Here is a 13,925-nt window from a genome sequence, read left to right as displayed (position 1 = left end):
AGGTAATAAGTAATTTGAAAAAAAAAAAGAAAAAGCGTGGACTGATTTAATTATCGATGCCTCAAAGAACAAAAACAAATTCCACTTTCCTATAAATTGTTATTAAAGTATTATATGAAATTAGCTGCCAAAATTCTTGGCAAGCTGGTCAACGCGAACTGCCGAATAATTTAATACATTAATTAAAAAAAGCAAAAAGGTTAATTTACTCATTTAAGACCTTGTGTTACGCCGAAGAAAATCCTTGACCGTAGAGATCTCATCCGACGGTCTTCAAAAAGCGCGCTCTCGAGCATTGTCTCATATAACAGCCGTCTACTTTGTTTCTCTCTCTCTCAATCATTCCGCTTCCCCTTTTCCTCACTTATCCGCCCCAACGCCGTCGCTCGCTTCCATGGCTTCTTCCACCGCCAGTCGCTGGTTTAGGCCCGAGGTTTAACTTCTGCCACGATCGATCTTCGTGGATCGCTCGTTTTATTGTGCTTCTCCTCCATCGATTTTCTTTCCCCCGTGTCATGTCACTGCCGATGCTTTGATGCGTCTTCTTGGGCGCGCGCGCTGACGACATCGCTGTTGTGGTGATCAGGTGTACCCGCTGTTTGCGGCGGTCGGGGTGGCGGTGGGGATCTGCGGCTTCCAGCTGATCCGCAACATTTGCATCAACCCCGAAGTGAGGTGAGTCGCCGCTCATTGCACTTTCCCTGATATTTTCGATCGCAAGTAGGGTTTCTTGATCTTTTTCGTGCTGTGATGTCTGGATCTGGGCACCACGTTGATCGAACTGTCGACCTCGAGAATTCTATTGCTTCCGATAGGGATTGTATTTTGGTAGATGTAGGAGTTAGGCGAGCTCGATTAGGGCCCTCTTCCGCTTCTCATCTCCGCACTCACGTTCCTGTCCTCCTCATTTATATTATTTGGTGCATCCAATTCTGTTTGTCTTCCATCTGATCTACTCCACCCACATTTGGGCTGATAGTTTAACTGTAATTTCATCTTGAAGGGCAAGAAGAAGATGTTGTTAGGAACAGGAAGGTATTTATTATTAGTATTAGGGTAATTTGTTCAGAAATAACTCGGATCATTTTAATTCATGATTTAGGAAAATTGCCATCATGGATACTACTGACAAGGTGTAAATTGTAATAATATGAAGAGAAAAAAAACACGGGCATGAATTATAATTCTTGGAAGAAAATAAAAACCATGATTCACAGGAACATAGGACGACATGGAATTATTATTTTTTATTTTTCATGTATGTGATATTGTTCATACATTTCTTAAATTAGCAGGGAGCATATTTAGACAGTCAAAAGTAGAGGATCAATTAATGTTGATGCACTTAGAGTTCCCTGCAACTCAAAGTGATGTTTGATGAGTATGGATGACTTGTGAGGATTTACCTTTGTGTTAGCTAGCCCCCATTCCATCAGATGAAAGCAGTTGTTGTTATCATATGACCTTTCTCATGTAATTTTATTATGACATATACTCCACATACGATGTTGTCGATATCAACCTCTATTCTTCAGTGACATAAGACATGCGAGTCTCTTGATTTGTCCCACATAATCTTCTGTTGATGTTGTCTTAAAATTCTTAGTTTCATCTAAGAGATTTGCCGGTCAGTTCCCTCGGGCATTCTAGTTGATGAGTGCCATGGTTTTCTCTGTTAATGGGCCTAGTCACCTACCTCTATATGTATTCTGTGTTATAACAACCTGATCTCATGGATAACTAATCTAATCTGATTGACAACTTGTTAACCTATGCCACTGACCCAAAAGGATTAACCCGATAAATATATGTAGTCGGTATTAGATCAATTCAAATCTCCACTAAATTGGGATGCAACATTTTGTTTGTGAACTTTATGACTATCTACTCAAGTTTTCTGTCATGAATGTGCATCCGATGAATTCAGGATTAATAAGGAAGGCAGAGCCGCAGGAGTGCTGGAGAACTATGCAGAAGGAGAGAAATACGCAGAGCATAGTCTCCGAAGGTTTGTTCGGAACAGAAACCCTGAAATCATGCCAGCAATTAACAGTTTCTTTACTAATCCGAGCAAATAAAGCATTCCATAGCTGAGCAGTATGTACATTTAAGATGCTGAATGTGTGTGCAGTATGTGCAGATGGAACTGAATTCTGAATTCTGTGTGTGCAGCTGAATGTGTCTGGATTGTTGCTTAATAATGTCCAATAACCTGTGATGGGCTTTTTACCCCTATATTGAATCACATTACTAGTATAATGCATTGAAATCATCAGGCACTTGCCTCGGCACGAGGTGTGGCCCGAGCACCTATTAAGGTATCCAAGCAAGCTCATTCAATAAAGAGTGTATCTCAGGCACGTGCTTGAGCCGACAATGGGATTAGGTTGAATCTAATTCAATTTTATTTATTGATTCTAGTTCGATCGAACCAGATTAGCATCTCCTCCCAAATCTAATCATTGAGGCGACATCTTTCTCTCTGGGTGAAAGAAAGAAAAAAATCAGTGCAATCTTTGATTAGCTCTTCTTCAGAATCTCTCTTCTTCCACTCCCTCGCCCTCCTTGGGTGTTGCATCTCCCCCTACCTTACCACGACAAACCCTCATCCTCTCCTCGCATAACACATTGAGCTCCCTCGGAGCCTGATAGAGACCTACCCTCTCTCCTTCCTCTTCCCTCTTCCCCAGCCAACCAATCCCTCCCCTCCCCCACCCCACCCCCCCCACCCCCCCAAAACAAACCATAGCCTCCTCTCCACCGTCCTCCTACGTTTATTTCTTTATTAATATAATCTATGAATTTTGTAAAGGTTGGATTTGTCATTAACTCAGTGTTTTGGATTGTCATTTTTGCTATTAAATTTAGACAATATAAATTGATACAATTTGATGTGTTATTTTTATTTTAATGATTATATTTATAAAATAAATAATATTTTTTATAAAAAATTAAATATTCAATAAACATCACGGGAACATCTTGGTACCTTGGATTTTTTAGATATTAGTAATGTTGCACCAGTTGCACAAGCACAATCTGATGTTGAACATCCTTAACTGCGTCTATGGGGAGACATTCTAGTAGTCAAGACAAACAAGATAACTTAGATGAGTATGTTAACCTTACATTTATGCTTAAATAGAAACAAACAAAGTGAAGTACTTAAGAGCAATTGTATAAGTTTACAGATAAAAATGAAGAAAATGAGAGGCCATTCTAGTAGAAGAAATTTGAGAGGTGGAGAAAATATGGGAGACAATTGTAGTAGAGGAGTTATAGAAGTTAACAAGACTTTAAAAACTATGGAAGTAGTTAAAGAGAATGGTAAAAAAGCATACAACAAAAACCTGGAGACAAAAAAATTTTAATTTATCTCAAGGAAATTAAGAAAATGATGGAATTATATGTAAGATTATGCAATGAAATGCCCAACAACCATGTCAATGCTCCAACTTCGTGATGCATGCTGCTCAACAATGGCTGTTTCCAGCATCATAATCTTCAAAAGCAATATTTGTAACCTATACAGAAACCTCAAGAATAACGATATCAGTAGATTTAGACTTACATGAGATAAAAATGACCCACACAGAATATCCATGAACTCCAACACAAAAGCAGATCGGTGGCATGGTCGCAAATCAAATGGCATAACCTGCACAATGAACATACATGATAGTAAAATATCATTGAACAAAAAATTAAAATATTAGTACCATAATTGAAAATAGATTAAGCTACTTACCATCTTGGAAGCCAAAGTGTATCTAAGAAACTTCTGTAACTTCTTCCCACCTTTCTAAACGAAATGTGTTAAAGTAAATATGATTTCAATGCATTATACTAATAATGTGATTCAATATAGAGGCGAAAAGGTCATCACAGGTTATTGAACATTATTACGCAACAATTCAGACACATTCAGCATCTTAAATATACATACTGCACACACAGAATTCAGTTCCATCTCACTGAAGCATTGAATAATATTAAACCATGGTCTTCAACCATAGTATATCGAATGCCAACTTGAGATCCATCATGCTGAGCTGCTCCGCTATGGAATGCTTTATTTGCTCGGATTAGTAAAGAAACTGTTAATTGCTGGCATGATTTCAGGGTTTCTGTTCCGAACAAACCTTCGGAGACTATGTTCTGCGTATTTCTCTCCTTCTGCATAGTTCTCCAGCACTCCTGCGGCTCTGCCTTCCTTATTAATCCTGAATTCATCGGATGCACATTCATGACAGAAAACTCGAGTAGATAGTCATAAAGTTCACAAAAAAAATGTAGTGGAGATTTGAATTGATCTAATACCGACTACATATATTTATCGGGTTAATCCTTTTGGGTCAGTGGCATAGGTTAACAAGTTGTCAATCAGATTAGATTAGTTATCCATGAGATTAGGTTGTTATAACACAGAATACATATAGAGGTAGGTGACTAGGCCCATTAACAGAGAAAACCATGGCACTCATCAACTAGAATGCCCGAGGGAACTGACCGACAAATCTCTTAGATGAAACTGAGACTTTTAAGACAACATCAACAGAAGATTATGTGGGACAAATCAAGAGGCTCGCATGTGTTATGTCACTCAAGAATAAAGGTTGATATCGACAACATTGTATGTGGAGTACATGTCATAATAAAATTACATGAGAAAGGTCATATGATAACAACAACTGCCTTCATCTGACGGAATGGGGGCTAGCTAACACAAAGGTAAGGTAAATCCTCACAAGTCATCCATACTCATCAAACATCACTTTGAGTTGCAGGGAACTCTAAGTGCATCAACATTAATTGATCCTCTACTTTTGACTGTCTAAATATGCTCCCTGCTAATTTAAGAAATGTATGAACAATATCACATCCATGAAAAATAAAAAATAATAATTCTGTGTCGTCCTATGTTCCTGTGAATCATGATTTTTATTTTCTTCCAAGAATTATAATTCATACCTGTGTTTCTTTTTCTCTTCATATTATTACAATTTACACCTTGTCAGCAGTATCCATGATGGCAATTTTCCTAAATCATGAATTAAAATGATCCGAGTTATTTCTGAACAAATTGCCCTAATAATAATAATAAATACCTTCCTGTTCCTAACAACATCTTCTTCTTGCCCTTCAAGATGAAATTACAGTAAACTATCAGCCCAAATGTGGGTGGAGTAGATCAGAATGGAGAAGATGGAAGACAAACAGAATTGGATGCACCAAATAATATAAATGAGGAGGACAGGAACGTGCGTGCGGAGATGAGAAGCGGAAGAGGGCCCTAATCGAGCTCGCCTAACTCCTACGTCTACCAAAATACAATCCCTATCGGAAGCAATAGAATTCTCGAGGTCCACAGTTCGATCAACGTGGTGCCCAGATCCAGACATCACAGCACGAATAAGATCAAGAAATCCTACTTGTGATCGAAAATATCAGGGAAAGTGCAATGAGCGGCGACTCACCTCACTTCGGGGTTGATGCAAATGTTGCGGACCAGCTGGAAGCCGCAGATCCCCACCGCCACCCCGACCGCCGCAAACAGCGGGTACACCTGATCACCACAACAGCGATGTCGTCAGCGCGCGCGCCCAAGAAGACGCATCAAAGCATCGGCAGTGACATGACACGGGGGAAAGAAAATCGATGGAGGAGAAGCACAATAAAACGAGCGATCCACGAAGATCGATCGTGGCAGAAGTTAAACCTCGGGCCTAAACCAGCGACTGGCGGTGGAAGAAGCCATGGAAGCGAGCGATGGCGTTGGGGCGGATAAGTGAGGAAAAGGGAAAGCGGAATGATTGAGAGAGAGAGAAACAAAGGAGACGGCTGTTATATGAGACAAAGCTCGAGAGCGCGCTTTTTGAAGACCGTCGGATGAGATCTCTACGGTCAAGGATTTTCTTCGGCGTAACACAAGGTTTTTAAATGAGCAAATCAACCTTTTTGCTTTTTTTAATTAACGTATTAAATTATTCGGCAGTCCGGGCTGGACGCGTCGATAATTAAATCAGCCCACGCTTTTTTTTTGTTTTTTTTAAATTACTTATTACCTGATTTTGTGCTAAATTTAAGATGCGATGCATGCATTAATAATGGGGGGATTAAAAATGTACAACCTTTTAAAGCATGGAGTTGCATATTTATACTCCAAAATGTTTAGACCTATATATAAATATTCGAATCTTTAGTATATTCAACAATCATCCAATAAATTCAGATTAACTTCTAGTAATCATGATTATTAATAAGTTTTAGGAATATTATAATTTAAAACATCCAAAATTCCTTTTAATACTTATAAAAAATTAAAAATTAAAGGTTAAACATAAGAATTACTAACTTGTAAGTGTGTACAACATTTTGGATATATTTATATATATCAGCATCCATAGGGTGAGAAAAAGACAAGAAGAATGATATGTTGATCAGATCAAAGAAGCATTCACGTGCACTTTTGACCAAACAGCCCTGTCCGCGACTGTATCTATATATCATTTAAAACAGGAAGGAGACGAAACATGATGTGTCACATTTAAGCTATAAATGTGTCGCAATAGTCGGTAAATATCATCTGAATTGACCTCCTGTATGTCATCATTGGCGAGAAGGGAATCGCTAAAACTATAGATACATGATGACATCCAAATAAAAAATAACGCTAATATTCCAGTAACGATTGCGATCAAGAAAGCTGCAATAAAAACTCACTCTACAATGCCTTTCCATCTCCTTCAACACACCATCGGTTCCCTTCTTCAGCAAGTCCTCTTCGGGGGATTTCATGTTAAGATGTTGTTTAGTGCCAGATGTGGCAAAAAACTGTGATCACGTCTCCGGCTGGTTCCATACGAGCTCCTGCCATTCGTCCGAGAGGAATTTCAACTTTCTGAGTCATTTCGGAACCTGCGAGCTCGATCTCGCCAAGAACTTTGTTGCATCGCAATCACCTGCCACATTAGTAGGAGGATTACCAATCATGTGTTCTTTGGAGGCCAAAGATTATGGAAGGCTTTACCTTGTCGCTTACTAGAGAATCCGTGATAGTCTTGTCGCTAGCATCCTCTGTGACATCAACATAAACAGATTCCATTTCAAGAACTGGGGAATCAGCACATGCAGCAGATGCTCCAAACATGGCGTTGTCATGAGCAGCCTTGATTTCTTCCTCCCGCTTGGCCTAAAATAGAGATAACAGTTTGACATATACCCTACACTCTGATAATTGATATGACAGTTCTAAGTTCTAACTACCAAGTAGTTGTACCTCAACTGCAGAATATCTGAAACTCTTTCCAATATTCTTTACTAGTGAGGCATCATCGTCTGCCGCTGGAGGCGAAAGCAACTTGAGTATTGGTAAATAGTTCTTATTGTTTTACAAGCATAAAAGAAAATTATCTACATTGTACAGGTACAACAAAGGAGAGTCAAGGCACATTAATTTTTTATAAGAAATGGTACTGAAAGCGTTATTAAGATCCAACTAGATAACCAAAAGCCTGACTCATATATTCCGGTAATGGTAACAGAGGCTTAACAGATGACTTTCTGGTCGCATATCCTTTGGATTCTTGAAGCTGTAGACCACAAATACACTACTGCACCTCAACTTTGTCGCACTTGAGTCAAGCCCTTGCTAACTTGACCTGCTGTGACCTTATGTACATAGAGGCAAACTGAGAGATCATAAGACAGTGTTAGATGGCCGGGTCGGTCATGGATTCACCATCATCTCGATAGTGGATGTCAATGTCACATGATTATCATCCCTGCTAACCAGGATTTCTGGCTCAGATATCTCAACCTACATATTAAATGTAAACCATGTCCCGGAAGATCAATCTACATATGGGATACATCTTGCTGAAATTGCAGAAAATTGTACCTAAAACTGTTTCCTTCAATTACACCAGTTCTTTTCTTCCTCCTAGAGACATTTTGACTTCCAAGTTTCTCACTTTGACCCTCACAAGTTCAGGAGTCCTTAAGACTGCTTTAACTTACACTTGGTGAAAGAAAAATCAAAACTTGAATTCCCAACTCCAATGCATCCTGCATGGAAACATACTAGAAGTATTTTAAACCAAATCTAATTCGTTTGGAACTTGGGACTTACCTACAATTCCCAGTAGATAACTTCTACTACACTATAACAAATAACCCTAAATTAAGTTCATATCATGCAGAATATAGTTCATTAATTAGGACTTACACAATCTACTTCTCCTTCCATCCTGCCAACAAAAAAAAAGAAAAAAACTTATGTCACATGTTAATTACTGTTCATATATGTCAAGAACCCAACAGAGCAGCACAAGGCTGAGACCATGCTGATGACCTACTATAATGATAGGTGTCTTTAGATGCCACAGAGGTAGCTGTTAGCCTGATAAAAGCACTGATCCAGACGATAGAGGCTACACTGTGATTGGAGCAATATTTGCTGCCATATCAAGACCTGACACGTGGATGCCAACCAGACAGAAAACACGATACAGGATGGTCAGATCTGACATGTCATCACAAATCGCAACCGAATATGTTCCTCATATCCTATCAAGGATGATTCAAAAAATATTTCCCTGAACATAAACGATTAAAGACCCCAAGCTATAGACAAGGGTCCTAACCACGGTGCAGGCGGTTTCTCTTTCTTCTCTCTACTAGCCACTTTCAGGAAATCTATTCAGCTAACTCCAAGTGTCAGAGACACCTTACTGAGAGGACAACAGCAGCAGTCTTCTCATCCCAGATGAGGCACAGAGGTCTGACACAACCCTGAGGATTTTCATCATCGAACCCTTTCTCTCTCTCCTCGAGATTCATGTAACAATGAATCAATGTCAGGTTGTCTTCGTGATTTGGATTGATGACTGACTTTGGGACTAAGACACTACAGCCATAGGAAGGGGCCAGATCTACTCTGTTTTCTAAGTTGAACCCCCTTATTTGTATACCTATTATATTGGATTAGGCTTTTGTACCAGCAAGCAAAGAAGCTAAGTTCTGGACTCCCTGAGGCCATTAGTTTCATATTCAACAGGTGATTATATGATATGCATTCAAAATCGTTTTTTTTTTTTTTGGTAAAGGGTAAGCGGTGAAGAAAAATATGTTGGATGAGGTTAGAACCTGGTAAACATGTCAGATGAGGTTTCAAACCCTTAACCTTTGATAAGTGAGTCTTTGTGAGATTTCGACACCCCACTATGTATAGTAGATGCATCACTCACACACTATACATTCATAATATAAAAAAAACTTCTACAGCATTAAAGTCAGCAGAATAAGCTACATAATAAATCAATCATATCTTAAAAATTAATGTGCAAGGTTATCACATTTTGCAAAAGATTAATTGCAAAAGAGTATGAACGAGCATGTCAAAGTATTAATTCACTGCAGATATCTGACTCAGTTGTTAAATCAAAAAGTGAAGAAATATAAGTAAACTCTAACCTTCAATTTCATCATCATCATCAAGTGGTGCCTCCTTGTTAAAATCAAACCGTTCCCATCCACTGCCCATTCCCCTATCTGTATCCTTTGCAACTGTGAAGACTAACTCTTGTCATTATATTCATCTTTAATAAACATGAACTGTCCAATTATGTTTGCAATAAATTGATAATTTAAGCCATTAGTACATATAGACTGGTTCATATCTGATTATGTATACATTCAAGATATTAGTGCTAGAATTTACCTACTAAGAAATATGTTGAATTTACAAAAAAATGTTTTAAATTGTAAATGAGTAAGCTTCATACAGTAATATTAAAGATCAAAACAGAATTTAAGCCATCAGTAAATAACAGATAGGTCATTTCATATTTGATTATGAATGCAATCAAGATATAAATAGTAGAAATCAAGGTATGCGATACCGTACCGTACCGGTGTTTCGAGGTTGGTTCGGTATGGTACGATACCGCGCACCGAGCGATACACCAGGGCGTGTCGAGTGGTTTTAAATATTTCTTCCTCTTACTGTAGCATTGTAGCAGTACTACAGTATAATACTGTAGTACTGTAGCACGTTCCGCCCGATAGTGGACGGTCCGCATATCGATATGCCGTCGAACTGGTATGTACCGCCCGTACCGGGTGGTACTATTCGAAATTGCATTCCATGATAGAAACTACCGTCCCAGAAATATTTTAAATTCACAAAAAAGCAATTTAAATTGTAAATTAGTACGTAACTTCATACAGCAATAAAGATCAATACAAAATTTCAATATTTTGATTCTAGAAACCAATTGATTGTATGGAGGAAACATGTCACATTTATACATTATGAGTAACCATTTTTATCTATTTGTACTTCTCTTTGAGACAAGAAAGATACTCTGAGGAAATACTAGGGATGACAAGTCTTCAAATTATTCCTACAGTAACTGTGTTCAATACCAAAATAATAAACAGAAAATTATAGTACAACAAGTACAAGAAGCACTAGACTTATGTGGGTAGTTAATAGTATAAAAACTCATCCCATAGTAAACCAAGTTACCACCCCAAAAAATAAATTGAGGCTTCAGGATAAAATTCTGAAGACTAAATATAAAATCACATATTGAGAGACATGTTCCGAAAATTCATGAGTCAGAGAACAAAAGTGCACCCAGTACAAGTTTGAGACAGATCCAACAAAAAAAAGGTCTGTTAATCATTCTCTCCTTGCTCACTTTTTTGTCTTAACCACCTTCCCCTCTCCTCTAGCCAAAGTACTTGGTCACTCCCTAGCTCCATAGCCACACCCATACCCAAAAATTATCCAGTGAACATTGAGTCAGTACCAAAATTTGCCATGCTAACTCTAAAGGAGAGACATACCACCTTTCATTTCCTTTCTTTTTCTAGTGGTCACCAACAAAAGTCCAAGAAACTCCTGTTTATTGCAGCAAAAGGAAGACACACATCAACATTCTGCACTTTAGCTTTTTTATTGTCAACCAACCTTGAAGAATTACCTGAAACTGGGGTTACTTCGACTTTGATCTAACCAAAAATCGAGCCATCACTCAAATACCTTTTCTGATCCCCATGAGTCTACCAATTTAAGAACTTATCTGATGGCAACACTCACCCTGGCGAATTCTACAGTGACAGCTCTCATTTTCACTGCAGAAGTCATTGACACTTCCAGCTATGGTTGTGCTCATGACGAGAACAATCAATATCACCATGTATGCCTTTCAAGCCTCATCTGACCTCTAGTTAACCTCCTAGTAATTTGAGCTCGAGACACTAAAGGAAACTAGACTATTGCAAAACCAAAGCATAAAATTGTTTGCTTAAGGTATGATAGAAATCATAGCCAATGTGAAGAAGCTAACTGATAATTATTTGCTCTAAGTACCATAGAAATCATAGCAAATGTAAAATATTTTCATATTTGGAAGCATCCACAAGAAGCAACGTTCACACTTTCCTTTAAGGAACCATCGTGAATTCTTCTTGTTAGGTGTCATGTACGAGGGTTGATGGAAGCACCCCGAAAAATACAGAAGTCAATAATAAGAAATTGTAATTACCAGTTTCTGAGAGCTGAAGCTTCATCTTTGCTTTAACTCTTTCAGCTGGTGTCTGATAAGAATCAAAATATGTTGAAAACACATTATCATGAATCAAAAATCTTATATAAGAATCAACAGAAGAAAAGGCCTCAGCCTACACAAGGAAAGAAAGGGCTCTCATAGATGACTAATGACTACATGTCATAGTGGAATGGGGAAAAGAGAGAAAACAAAATTTATGCAAGTCAACAAACAGGGAAGACCATTTTATTAGCACATTACAGTGAGTTGATAGTACAAAAAACGTGAGATTATGTTTCAGATCTCAACCGTTACTTCGTAATGGAAGCATTCTTTGGAATAAGAAATAAATTGTGATTGGAATTTATCCAGTAAGCCTGGAGCCTACATAATAGTTCTAGTTTTACAACACAAATTGCTGAATGCCCAGATTGAACATAGATGTGCATAAAGCTGCCTAGAAGTTAAACAGAACTACAATGAAGAGGCATGGTTATGCTGCTCTGCTAGCTTTACATTCTTTTATTCAGTCAAGTACAATGTTCCTTCAATGTGTAGAAATCAAGACATAGATGGGTAACATGATCTTCAAGAATTTGAAAAACTTGTTTATCTCGATTTATTAGAACCAAAAGTGTCGTTTAGTGGATGAAAACATGCTCCAATTATGATAAAATAGAGGCGTCGCGCGACATCAGGCGTTCACCCCCCGAGTGGCCCTTGCATCAACCAAAAAGGTCCTGCAGGATTTGCACTATCTATTTGACCCAACAAGCAGTTGGTAAGCTGCTTCATCATCAACTTTTAGCAGGATGAATTTTTCAGCGAATTGTAGATTTTTCTTCTGCCCATTCTACTCTATGGACTATTAGGATCCTCCCTTTTCTCCTATTTCAACTTGGCAACATGTTTTCAGCTGTTACCGTCCTTAACACAGTCCTAGCTGATTTAGGACTCTCAATAGCTAATATGGGAAAGGGTGGTCTAAATCCATGGATGATATAGAGCAGTACATGATCAAGTATGACAGATATAAAGGATCAGTTGCTGATATAATCATATATCCTAGTATTGCATCAGTATAAGCATGACATCCACTTTTCAGCTATTAGTAAACACATTGCATCTTTATCTATAATTTGAAGTGTCACTTTATGTAATCTTTTTAAAGTTCAAGCAGATGTGGACGAGCATAACAAGTTTACAAATACAAAGAAGATCAAGAACCACCTCATGGCATTTTCAGATACAAAAAATGATCAAAGGGCAAATTTTTTTGATGGCTAAGGTCTAGCAATGTAAAAATCAGCCCCAAGAAGTGAACACCTTTTAACTAAGCCCAAGGAAAACTTGCTCATATATGTAAGGAAGAAGCCACAAAAAAGAGTATCAAAAGAAGAAATAGAAATACACACCATGTTTGAGTAACCCTCGATTAACTGAGAATAATCAACACCACCACCATTCTTAGCGCTCGCGCTCCTATGCTTCTCTCCACCCCTTTCCTTTTCATGCCCACCCTTTCGCTCTCGATCCGCACCGCGGGATTCCCTCCTAGGGGATCGGCTCCAACTCCGTCTTCTACTTCTGGAGTGGGAGGAATCCTCATCTCGGTCGCGCGAACCGCGGCCGCGGTGGCTAGATCCACGGCCATCCGGTTCCCTCCGACTCTCGCGGCTCGGAGAACGGCGCCTACGATCACCGGAGCGGCGGTCGTCCCGGTCTCGGCTGCGACGGCGACGGCGATTGCGGTCGGGAGAAGAAGAAGGGGAGCGGCGGTCGTCTCGGTCTCTGCTGCTGCGGCGGCGGCGGCGATCGCGATCGGGTGAAGGGGAGAGGGAGCGGCGGTAATCGTGGTGGCGGCGCTCTTTATTGAGCTTGTTCTGGATGACCTCGAGCCGGGCTTGCCTGCTGTGCTGCTCGTCGGGTGGCTTCGCATTAGGGCTCGAGGCGCGGATGAAGGTAGAGAAGAGGGAGGAGGAGGAGGAGGTCTTGGGTTTGGATGGGAAGCGATCCGAGTTGGAGGTGGTGGTGGAGGAGGAGGAGAAGCCGAGGCCCTGTTTGAAGCGTGCGGCGCCCTCGCCCTTGCGGCTGAGCTCGTCGTAGTAGGCGGCCGCCTTCTCTTCCTCCATCGGGTGGTGTTCGACGGGAGGAACGGAATGATCGAAATATGTCGTCGCTCGACCCGATAACCCGATTATCTCGGTACTGAACACTAATAGCCGTTTTGACCGACCCGTTAAGATAGATATTGGGTCGGATGCATATTTCTTTTCTTTTATGTCTTAATACATTAATATAGTCTTATAATTGAAGTAGATAATTCGTCTGATAAACATAAATTATATGTATAATAATTTTATTTTA

At 39.4% G+C, this 13,925-nt stretch overlaps 3 protein-coding genes across 3 annotated transcripts; 1 reads left to right on the top strand and 2 right to left on the bottom strand.

Moving 5' to 3' along the window:
* The first annotated feature begins 286 nt into the window (after positions 1-286).
* LOC135609933 (uncharacterized) lies at positions 287-2,235 on the top strand. Its single transcript, XM_065103751.1, has 3 exons — positions 287-433; positions 587-675; positions 1,928-2,235. Exons 1-3 carry the CDS (start codon positions 395-397, stop codon positions 2,076-2,078), a joined length of 279 nt encoding a protein of 92 aa, XP_064959823.1. The 5' UTR covers positions 287-394; the 3' UTR covers positions 2,079-2,235.
* A 1,606-nt stretch (positions 2,236-3,841) lies between these two features.
* On the bottom strand, positions 3,842-5,857 carry LOC135609934 (uncharacterized). Its single transcript, XM_065103752.1, has 3 exons — positions 5,720-5,857; positions 5,478-5,566; positions 3,842-4,223 (listed from the first exon to the last, which is right to left on the bottom strand). Exons 1-3 carry the CDS (start codon positions 5,756-5,758, stop codon positions 4,073-4,075), a joined length of 279 nt encoding a protein of 92 aa, XP_064959824.1. The 5' UTR covers positions 5,759-5,857; the 3' UTR covers positions 3,842-4,072.
* Positions 5,858-6,523: 666 nt separating this feature from the next.
* Positions 6,524-13,735, bottom strand: LOC135609932 (uncharacterized). The gene is made up of 6 exons (XM_065103750.1): positions 12,974-13,735; positions 11,556-11,607; positions 9,475-9,567; positions 7,280-7,344; positions 7,031-7,192; positions 6,524-6,962 (listed from the first exon to the last, which is right to left on the bottom strand). The coding sequence occupies exons 1-6, from the start codon at positions 13,688-13,690 to the stop codon at positions 6,894-6,896; spliced, it is 1,158 nt and encodes a 385-aa protein (XP_064959822.1). The 5' UTR covers positions 13,691-13,735; the 3' UTR covers positions 6,524-6,893.
* Positions 13,736-13,925: the final 190 nt, after the last annotated feature.

The sequence above is a fragment of the Musa acuminata genome, chromosome BXJ2-4 (genome assembly GCF_036884655.1).
Source record: "Musa acuminata AAA Group cultivar baxijiao chromosome BXJ2-4, Cavendish_Baxijiao_AAA, whole genome shotgun sequence".
NCBI lineage: Eukaryota > Viridiplantae > Streptophyta > Magnoliopsida > Zingiberales > Musaceae > Musa > Musa acuminata.
The sequence above is the reverse complement of the archived record's forward strand: the minus strand, read 5'-3'. Positions and strand labels throughout refer to the sequence as shown.